We start from the raw sequence: 11,092 nt of genomic DNA on the forward strand, positions 1-11,092 counted from the left end.
AACCTAACATACGATAATTTGTTTGAAAATGTTGCATGAAACATGTGTTTGATGCTGTGGTGGGAATTTTTCCTCACTGAATATTTTATTTACATTGAACTATTTTTTCGTATTTTTTCAATGTTGCAACCATAAATTTTTTATGTCGCACCTTTTTTCTTTTGATGTTGCAACGAAGCGACCGATTATTAATGGGTATTTATTATGGCGCTATTGTAGCCGTCAGATTTAAAATAGGTGATGATGCCTTTTTTTTCTTTGTTTTTTCTTTTTTCCTCCTATATTTCTTTTCCTTTTTTTCCCCTCTTCCTTCCTCTTTTATTCTTCTTTCCTCCCCCGTCCTCTCCTTTCTTTATCGCGCTCCGTCCCCACGCCAGCGCCGCCGCCCCTACCTAGCCTGCTCCCCCGCGCCGCCGGTGCCGTCCAGCCCCACCGCACCCGCGCCCTCCGGCCCCGCCGCGCCCGCGCCGGCTCGATCTCCCCGCTGCCGGCGCCCTCCGGCCTCGCTTCCTCCCACGCCGCCGGCCTCGCTTCCTCCCCTGCGCCCGCCGGCCTCACACCTTCCCCGCACCGGCGCCTCCCCTGCGCGGCTGCAGGCATGGAGGATCTGAGCGTGGAGGAGCTCGCCTCCAACCTCTCCACATACAAGGACCAGCTCCGCGAGGTCTCCTCTCCCCCTTCCCTCGATCTCGCCTGGCCCCTTCCGTCTTGGGGTTATCCCTTCGCTCGTGTGTCGTGTCTGCGTTTCTTCGGTGCGTTCTTGTTTTGCGAGTGAGGATTCGGGCTGCATGTTCGCTGATTAGGATTGGGCGTTGTTCCTGTGCTGGTTCTAGGGTTTATTGATCGATTAGTTAAATTAATCAATTTAGGTTTCATTGGTTGTCAAGGTTGGTAGTCTAAGATTACAACGTAAGCTTGACGAAATCTAGGTTTAGTTACTTTTTGTTTCTTTATTGCTATTGATTGATTTCTAGGAGCTCAGAGCGACATATGTTCTTATTTTACTGTACATCTGTTCATTCAGCTTAGGGGATTTAGGCAGTTGGGTAGTAATTCAATTGTGTTGATGTTGTATGACTTGTAGCTGCATTAGCATGTAACGAAAAAAATGGTTATGACTTGCCACAATCAGACTTGGCCGAACATTGCATTAGTATAAAAATAATAACACTCTTTAAATGCAATTATCATCTCAAATGTGTGGGTGGTTGATAATCGTCTTCCTTGTCAATGAATTATCATGTGGCATGAGTTATATAGGCCAAAGTTGTTTACATGTTAACTGGCCCTTTGATGCAGTACATGTGCTTTATTGGTGTAGATGACTGTGTGCTTATGCCTATTAGGTTGTTTCGCACATTGAAGCATGTACATTGTATATTAATTTGGTTATTTCGTTAACAGCACACAGATTTCATAAGTTGTTTAGTTAGAGACTTGATGGTATGCATTTTAAACTTGAGTCAATACTTAAAACCGTAGTTATTAGGACCGGACTGGACAATGAACCGGTCGAGCTCTCGGTTCGCGGTTTGATTGGTTCAAGCGGTTGAACCGCCGGTTCAACACGGTTCAAATATAGTAACTTATCAACCAAAATCACAAACACAGCTGCAGCCTGATGTTGTTATCCTCGCTGCCGAAGGCAAGGTGGGGGGTTCGAACCCAAGCCACGCCACCACCCATTCTTTTCCTCCCATTTTCTTCCCTGTGCACTCGTTTTAACCTCGCTGGCTCCTTTGCGCTTGGTTTTATCCGGCCTGTACCGGTTTCTTGCTAAAAACTGCCGGTTCAACCGGTTTTTCCCGGCCCGATTGCTTATCCGATCTTTTAGGCGGACCGGACCGGACCGGCCGAGGCTCTGGTTCGGTCTTTTACCGTTTGGACCGCTTGTCTGGTCCGGTCCTAATAACTGTGCTTAAAACTAGAGACTAGAACCTTACTCTCTTTTTTGAACCCTTTGTCTGTCATCTCATTCTTTATCTTTAACTGTGGTGATTTAGTTTGAGAAACGATATTCTTCAAGCAACTGTGATGCACTATTTGTTCTGTTTCTCATTGCAGTTCCTTGCTACTTTCTTGCCTTTACTAAATTCATTATTCTGTGGAATACTTCTTGTTATTCATGTACTTATGATGTGTCTTGTGTCCATGTATTGCAGGTTAAGAAACTTATTAAGGAGAAAAAGGATGACCCTGGAATTTCCGAATATCTTGATATGGAGAAAGAGCTTCAGGAGGTGAGTTAGTTTTATTATTGTCTTTTATACTGTGATGTCCCCGTGCTGGTATTAGTTAGTAGCTACCCATCAGATGCTGTTGCTCCAATGGCAAGTTGCATTAATGGTTCTCACAAAAGGACATTTGATTGTCTAACAAAAAAAAGGATATTTGATTTCTTCTCTGATTTTGGGGACTGTTGCTACCGATTCCTTTCTCTTCTTTGTTACAAGGAGCCATGCGCAGTAAGGTAGCATGATCAGGCAGCTTGCAACAGAAGATTTATTTTTGGGGAATTTAGATTTTTGTAGCGTTGAAAGGTGAGAAGGTTGGTTAAAACAATGGTAGGGACTGTCTGAGCAAAATTATTAGTAGTAATGAACAGTATGTATAAACTTCCATGCCTTCCAAGTTGTCCATTACCCTTTATCTTGATTGATTGCAGGTTTGTGTCTCATGCTAGAGTACCTCCTCCTGATTTTGGGTGTCGGTGCTGCTGTTCTAAGTTGGATCTCAATAATGGGCGCATATTTAATAATACTGAGGCGTTCCTTATGTTTGTGATGCTTAATGCTATTTTTTTTTTTGTGACCACTGCAGGTCATTATGTTAACAGAAGAGCTTTTAGCAACTGCAAAGCAAGCTGAGGGTGCCCAGAACGTTGCAGGTCTATCACCGCCGAATTATTCGGCTGGAATGCAGTCAGAGGTAGCTTTATTATTCATTAGATGGCAGCTACCTTTTGTTAACTGCATAAACCAGAAGTACATGTGAATTGTTACATAGATGAACGGAATGTTCTGTGTACTACTTATTTTGAAAATCATGGCTTCTTATCTTCCTACACTACTCTGACACAATTAGTCTTGTGGCAGGGACTGGGTGACCTTTCACATTCACATAAGTTTGCGGTTGGGACTAGAGTGCAAGCCGTGTGGAGCGAAGATGGGGAATGGTTAGTGTGTCTTTATACCTATCCCCTGTTGCATGGATATGATATTGTCTTCGATGTTTTGTATATCATTCCATTTCAACATGTTGATTAGCTGAATTGCAGGTATAATGCAACAGTTGAAGCTTTGACACCAAATGGATATTACGTAGCCTACGATGGCTGGGGAAACAGGGAAGAGGTATGTTCCCTTTTCAGAAAGTAACATTTTTTTCTCTTAAATAGAGGAGGTATATACATACATGAGTATAGAGCAGAAAGCAACTCATTTAGTAGCAGAAAACTGAATGGTTTCTCATATTATTATTCATGTGATGGTCTTGCAAATTAGCTGACAGAAGATTATAGCTAATATGTAAGTGAGGCTAGTTGTTCCTGTGAACATGTGCCAAAGCTAATTTCCATCTGTAGACATTTTACACAGTTTAAAGTTTCTTATGGCACCCTCCCTATATCTTTATCCTGTTTTACGTTTATCTTGTGATTGCTGTATAGTAATTCACGTATTTTTCTTTACTGCTAATTATATCGCTATTCCAAATTGTTAATTTCACTGTCTTTTATAGGTGGACCCAGATAATGTGAGGCTGCTTGAGGAAGAAGCTGCTGATGCTTTGCGACAAGCTGAAAAGGAAGCTGAAGCCACAAAAATGGCAATAAAGAGGAAAATTGAACAAGCAGCCACATCTGATTTTCAGGCGCGGAGCTTGCCTGCCAAACTTCGTATTGAACCAAGTGATCCTGAGGATGTTGTAAGTGAATTCACCCTTTCTTTCCAGCGTATTTATAACAACAATCAAGTTGTATATTACTGTTGAGAGTTTTTTCCGAGACATTGCAATCATACAAATAATGTGCCTTGCAGCTAAGCGAAATCTTGAGGTATCATGTGTTCTGACTAGCCATTGTGTTTGCAGAAAGCTGCAAAGCGTAAGAAAATACATGCTTTCAAATCGAAAGCCCGCTTTGAGCAACTTGAATTTGCACAAAACAAGCGGCAGAATGCATGGCAGCAGTTTCAAACAACCAAGGGGAAAGCTAAAAAGGTAGCCTTTTCTGTGCTCGGCCCTCTTTTAATTTGGCTAGGCACTTGTCCATTAAGTTAGGAGTCTGTATGTCAAGGTACCAGCCTATCCCCCAAGCTTTTATACGTTATGTCATGACTGAAAACATTCCTAGCATCGGCGTACCAATAGTTTAGACTTCTCATCACATAATAGAATCATCTGAATTTGGGTGGTTCGTTTTTCAGGTAGGGTTCTTCTCCGGTCGCAAGAAGGAGAGCATCTTCAAGTCACCCGATGACCACAGAGGTAAGGTGGGTGTCACTGGGAGTGGCAAAGGCCTGACCGATTTCCAGAGGAGGGAGAAGCATCTGCACCTCAAGGGTGGGTCTGCAGACGCATTGGATGACGAGGAATAGACTCTTCTGATGCGTCACTTAATTTGTTAGCGAGAGCATGACCAAACATTTTCATGTCTGGGGTTTATTGCCGACCTGGCCCCCAAGTGGCGCCTGTTCAGTATGTTCAACTTGTCGAATCTAGAAATCTCACAGATATGTCAATGATTTCATGTTTGTGGCGTGGCGTTCTGGTGTCCCCCAGCTCATTTTTGTTAACGAAATATTCTGGCGTTCTGCTGTCTCGAGGTGCGCCTGTTCTGTTGTAGAGTTTGCCGGAGCTATTCCCTTGTCTCAGGCTCTCAGCTGTTGGTCAGTTTACAAGTTGTACCGGAGTATTGTAGCTTTCCTGTAAAATTTATACGGTTTTCCTCGTGATATATTACTGCTCTGAAACCTGTTCAAAACTCTGCTGCGCGTCCTCTCCTCTAGCCGGGCGCCCGACCACCATCCCATGGCTGTCGAAATGGCAAAGCCGGCAAGCGGTGGTGCAGCCTATTCAGAGTTGCCACCATGGGCACCGGTGAGTGTCCGCGGCCTTCTTCTTTCCTTCTCTTTTCTTTTTCGGTAATGCTTAGAGTCGGGCGTCCGATGTAAGTTCAAAATATTAAACATTGCTCACGGTCTTAGACTCCGAGCGAAATAATAACTGCGCAGCTGCCTCGTCCTTGTTCTTATCCACTTGCATCTTCATTCCCGTATCCTCTGCGCTCCTATCTCCATCACCACCACCACCACTATTGGACCGCCACGGCCGCGCTGGGGAAGGCCTGGCACCGGCCACCCTACTCCCGAAGAGCTGGCCACCAGACTTGCTTCGGGGGCAGGCTAGGCACTGGCCGTCGCGACGTTCCCCACCGCCGCACCACGGCATTCGACTGCCACGGTCGCCTCCACCGCGTCACCCGCCCGCCGCTCGCCTTCTCTGGTGCGGGGCGCCTCGCGCGCCGGCACGACACCTGCCCGCCGCGACCTTCTCTAGCACGGGGGCGACTCGCCGCGGGAGGCCGCACCTGCCGCCATCCTCCTCCACCGTTTCCTAGCGTCGAATCCCACTGTGCAGTGTCGAATCCCACTGTGCAGTGCTCCTCCTGCCAGGGTTTGCTGCATGTTGCAAGCGTATGTTTCAAGTGTTTCAGATGTTTCAGAAGAATATTGCAAGTTTTTTAATGTGGATGTTGTAAAGTAGATCTAGATGTTGCGATGTTGCATATGTTTCACACACATGTTGTAAGTGTTTTATCTGAATGTTGCATTTTCATTAAGAGATTTGAATGTTCCATGCAATACGAAACAAATGTTGTGACGGTTTTTTTTCCTCATCATCAACAGATGGCTAATAAAAATTTTTTCAACATATTTTTTGATGTTACAAACGGTGATTTTCTATGTTGCAAATATTTATTTTTTATGTTGTAGACATTAGTTTTTGATGTTACGATGGACAATGCCCTTTCTTTTTCCTCTCCTTCATCCATCACCAAAAATTGTAGGGGAGCTTGAGAGGGTCCATGGGCTTGAGTTCCCCTGTTACCCTGTTGATCAGTGGCTCCGGCGGCGACAAAGCCCAGATGCCGAGCGGCCGCATGTCATGCAGCGACCGGTAGCCGCCGTCCTCCGTCCACGCCTCCGATGTCTGGAACGCGTGCCCGTCGGGCCGCATCCCGTTCACCGCCCCGACGGCGCCGCCCTTCACCCGCATCACGTTGTAGTCGAGCACCGTGGCAAGCGCGCTCCGGGCCTTGGCCTCCTCCTCCACCGGCTCCAGCCTGCACGCCCGCGCGTGACACTGGCCCGCGAGCTGGTCCGCCATGATCGATGAGCTCGTCGCGCCACCGCTGTTGTAGTAGTTGAAGTAGGAGCCGTTCCAGAGCTCGCCGTCGTACACACTCGTTTTCTTATACCTCGCCAGGAAGTTGGCCTCGGCGGGGCGGTCGCCAGATGGACACCGTAGAAGGACACCACCCGCGTCGCCCCCGCAGGCACGGCCGTCGACGCCGCCACCGCCGCCCCGACGGACGACCCGGGCTTGGGCTTCGACGCTGCCGTCGGCCCTCGGGGCGTCGCCGGCGCCGTCCTGCATTGGCGTCAGTGTCATCTCAAGCACGTGCTTTAGGGAAGCGCAGCGCAGGGGTGGAAATAGGGGCCATGCCATGGAAGATCAAACACACATGTGATAGAGGAGAACGCCATTGATTGCTGCTACATTGCATCAGCCGGATGTGAACAAGAATAAGCACGCACAATGCCATGTACTCATTACTCCGGGAGCTCTGCACGACGATCAAATCAAAATGTCAGGTAGTTCATCGAAGATTATTTAATCCCTTTGTACTGAAGAACAAACAAGGTGAAGACCAGCGTCGCATCTGCAGGCGTGCTCCCGGAGTTGTAAACAAGTTGCAACTCCTCCATCCGCAGAAAGAACAAAAGGAGATGAAAACAAAATGGTACTGGTACCTGCACGTGAGAACCGCAGCCGGGATATCTGACGGATCTCATGGGTCAGGCTCACCTGCATTGGGATTTTCAAACATCTCCATCCAGTTGACATGATTCATGTAGAAGCTACGATAAAATCATTGCCCTTAGTTAGAAATTGTTCATCTGAAACTGAGTAGCACGTCGTGTCCCGCTGCCGGCCGATCCAGCGGCACAAACGGATATGACATGGATTGGCCTGGAGGTGCTGACGTCGAGAGGCACGCATGGACACGGCCGGCCGTTCCGTCAGTGCACCATCCTTAGGCATAAGATTTGTTATTCTGCTGTGGGAGGCTGGGAGCTGCTGCGGCATCATTGGAGAGCGATGCCAATACGCAGTTCTTCCACGCGCACGCCAGCCAGCGCCTCCGGCGCAACCAGATTTGCATGCTGGAAGTCAATGGCGTCCAAGTGTCCGCGCACGACGCCAAGACGCAGGCGCTCACGGAGCACCTGCGTGGCCTACGACCAAGACCTTCGACATCGACGCGCTCTACAGCAGCTCCTTGCCGGTGAGCGCCGATCCTCTCATTGCCCCGTTCACTGAGCAAGAAGCCCGGACAGCAGTGCGCGCAATGAACGGAAACAGCTCGCCGGGACCTGATGGCTTCGGGCTGGGTTTCTACTCGGCGGCCTGGAACACGGTGTCATGGAGCTCCCGCACTCGTTCCACTCTGGTACAGCAGACCTGGAAGGCCTGAACCGGTCCTTCATTGTGATGCTGCCCAAAACTGCTACTGCGATGCGCCCTGGGGATTACAGACCAATCTGCAAACAAAAGTGCTCTCTGAAGATTGTGGCAAAGATGTTCACCAGCCGGCTACAACAAGAGATTCCAAAGCTCATCGACATCGACCAAACAAGGTTCATCCGGGGACGATCCATTTCGGAGAATTTCATTTATGCAATGGAACTCGTTCAGTGCTGCAATCGCCGGAGACTGCCCACCTTGGTGCTCAAACTGGACTTTGCAAAGGCGTTCGATTCAGTGAATTGGGACAGCTTGGACAGAATCATGGCAGCGCGAGGTTTCCCAACACTTCGGCGCAGCTGGATCAAAGGAACTCTCGTCACCTCAAAATCAGCAGTGCTTGTCAATGGGTCACCAGGGCCTTGGTTCAGCTGCAAGCGGGGGTTGCGACAGGGGGACCCTCTGTCCCCGTACCTCTTCTTGCTGGTGGCCGACGTGCTTCAACAACTGATACAGCAGGCAGCAGGGATCCGCCACCCAGCCGCCCCGAATCTGTCGTGCCCCTTACTGCAGTACGCGGACGACACACTAATCCTACTACGTGCAGAGCAAAGTGATCTTCAACTTCTCAAAGACCTGCCGGACTCCTTTTCCGCGGCAACTGGCCTCATGATCAACTACGACAAGAGCACGGTGCCAATGCACACTGATGCTGACACTGTTTCTGTTCGCCAAGGAATTCTAGGTTGCCAACTTGGAAGCTTCCCCCAAACTTACTTGGGGCTCCCACCGTCGAGTGATAAGCTTCGGTTGTCAGCGTTCACTCCACTGATAGCCAAAGCTGATAAATATCTCAGTGGATGGCAGGCATCCCTGCTAACAGGAATGGGCCGGGCTGTCCTAGTTAACTCTGCCCTGGACAGCCAGCTAGTGTATGTGATGCCAGTAATGCAGCTGCCCCAGGGGACCCTTGTCGCACTCGATCGTCGTCGGCGTGCTTTCTTGTGGTCTGGAGAAAGCCAGGTTCATGGCGCGCAATGCCTGGTAGCATGGGAACATTCTTGCCAACCGAAAGAACAGGGGGGCCTGGGGATCAAGAACCTGGCGGCGCACAACAAACGTCTGCTGCTCAAGTTGCTTCACCGACTCCACAACCTGGGTACGCGGCCGCATCGACTTGGCAACTATGCACGGGGAGATTGCCGGGGCGCACTGGGATGATAGTAGAAGATGGAATTAAGGACCGTCGGTTTGTCGAAGATCCTGCAGTAAGAGTGTGACTTCAAATGAGTTTGTTGTATCAGTAGACCAAAGGGCAAAGATGCTGTAATAAACTGAACAGTATTGGTGGCTGTTTTGTTTTTGTTTTTTATGGTCAACGGGGGGGAGAGATGTCCCCCACCTGATTCATTGATGCGCTTTTTCAGCAAGCCAAATGCTTTTACATATGAGTTTCAGCAGATTGTAGGAAAACAAAGGGATGTAAATACATTTTAGAGTTCTACATGCTAGAAAGGGTGAGGCACCATGCGTCAGCTATGTGTCGGTCAGAAGTAGGCCACCTACAGCTCCACAGTCGAGCTTCTTGTTTGCAAGCCTCCCGGAGGCGGAGGCGTGACGACTCTTCGTTGCTCGTTGCGATGTTTCCACAGATTCCAGCAGAGCAGCAAGATGAAGTTGTCGGAGTGTTTTGCCGGGACTGTTGTCGGACGGGGCACAGTCCAGAGCTGGGACACAGAAACCCTGCAGTGTCGACGCCAAGTGCAGACCAGACTTGGGCGGAGAAGGGGCAGTTGAACACCAAGTGATCACAGTCCTCCGTGTCTTGGCGGCAGAGCTCGCAACTGGCGTCGTCGATCACATTCTTCTGTAGCAAATTTTGTCGGCACTGAATCCGCTGCTGGACGAGCAACCAGGGGAAAAACTGCACTTTCGGTGGCGAGCGGTTCTTCCGGACGAAATCGGCGAAGGCGGAAGGTGGGGAACCTGTAGCAGCGAGCAAGTTTCTGTAGACCAGCCCTGCACGAAGGGTGTTGTCTCCTTGGCAGAGCGGGGATGTACGGCGATCGTCTTCATCAAGTGATATCGTGGACATCAGGTCCTGCAGCTTAGCCAGCTGTTCTCTCGCCGCGCGAGTGATGTGGGGGACAAGGTTGTGTTCGATCCCATCCTCGATGATGTCCGCAACCGCAATCTCAGTGGTGAGAGCGTGGCTGTATAGCAGTGGAAACAACTCCTTGAGCCTGCCAACAGGGAGCCATCTATCGTTCCAGAAACAGTCGCGGACTTCACAGGCCGTGACAGCGCGGTACATGGGCACTAGCTCTTCAATTTACTCTACTCCTCTTGACGTCATCCTTACAAGATCCATGTACCATATATGGTTAATACGCTTCTTCTACAACACCAAAAAAAAAATATAACAATGAGCTTCCTGTTCTCCATATAGTCAATGTGTTTGCGAGGGTACTGTGGGGTTGTTTGGATACGAGGTGCTAAATTTTAGCAGGGTCACATCGGATATTCGGATGCTAATTAGAAGAACTAAACATGAGCTAATTACAAAACTAATTGCACAGATGGAGTCTAATTCGCGAGACGAATCTATTAGGCTAATTAATCCATCATTAGCAAATGGTTACTGTAGCACCACATTGTCAAATCATGGACTAATTAGGCTTAATAGATTCGTCTCGCGAATTAGACTCCATCTGTGCAATTAGTTTTGTAATTAGACTATATTTAATACTCCTAATTAGTATCCAAACATCCGATGTGACAGGTGCTAAAGTTTAGCACGGTGTTCCCAAACACCGCCTATGTTTGTTGAAAGTTACCAAGTACCTTCTACGAATATTTAACAAATCCTATTATGTAAATGACATATACGAACACATTTATACAATTATACGAGCCTAAGGTGTAATAATAAGTTCAGCAATTGATTGATTGGTTCAAAATCCCATCATCTTATGTCCCCTTATGTTCTGCAATATATTGCATCTCCTTCCCGCGCAACCGGGGCGGCGCCGGGGGGTGGGGGGGGTGGGGGGGGGTGGGGGGAGTGGTTTCCACTAGTATAGTTAGGGGTGGCTGACAAGCCAGCTCGGCTCATCAAGGCTCGACTTGTTTTGGATCGTTTGATAAGGAGCTGGCTCGACTTGTTAAGGTTGACGAGCTAAAAATCAAGTTTGGCTCGGTTCGTTTGAAAGTTCAAGCCAGCTCGTTTAGCTCACGAGTCTGGCATTGTTGAATATTAATGTTATGATCAAATATTACATTTACCAATATATGATAATTTAAATATACTAGCAATATTTAAAAGTTTAATTTATGATGATCT

The 11,092-nt window shown here is 48.2% G+C and overlaps 1 protein-coding gene across 1 annotated transcript; it reads left to right on the forward strand.

Annotated features, from left to right (window-relative positions):
• Positions 1-362: 362 nt before the first annotated feature.
• Positions 363-4,751, forward strand: LOC117862204 (uncharacterized). Its single transcript, XM_034745739.2, has 8 exons — positions 363-664; positions 2,163-2,240; positions 2,821-2,928; positions 3,096-3,175; positions 3,278-3,353; positions 3,739-3,924; positions 4,090-4,218; positions 4,425-4,751. The coding sequence occupies exons 1-8, from the start codon at positions 599-601 to the stop codon at positions 4,593-4,595; spliced, it is 894 nt and encodes a 297-aa protein (XP_034601630.1). The 5' UTR covers positions 363-598; the 3' UTR covers positions 4,596-4,751.
• The last annotated feature ends 6,341 nt before the right edge of the window (positions 4,752-11,092 follow it).

This window comes from Setaria viridis, chromosome 1 (genome assembly GCF_005286985.2).
Source record: "Setaria viridis chromosome 1, Setaria_viridis_v4.0, whole genome shotgun sequence".
Lineage (NCBI taxonomy): Eukaryota > Viridiplantae > Streptophyta > Magnoliopsida > Poales > Poaceae > Setaria > Setaria viridis.

Bases quoted from the DNA above. Each gene is read 5' to 3' on its own strand.
- LOC117862204 (XM_034745739.2), top strand. From the start codon at position 599: ATGGAGGATCTGAGCGTGGAGGAGCTCGCCTCCAACCTCTCCACATAC. The intron at 3,925-4,089 runs GTAAGTGAATTC...TTGTGTTTGCAG, and splicing joins CAAGTGATCCTGAGGATGTT to AAAGCTGCAAAGCGTAAGAA. The intron at 4,219-4,424 runs GTAGCCTTTTCT...TTCGTTTTTCAG, and splicing joins CCAAGGGGAAAGCTAAAAAG to GTAGGGTTCTTCTCCGGTCG.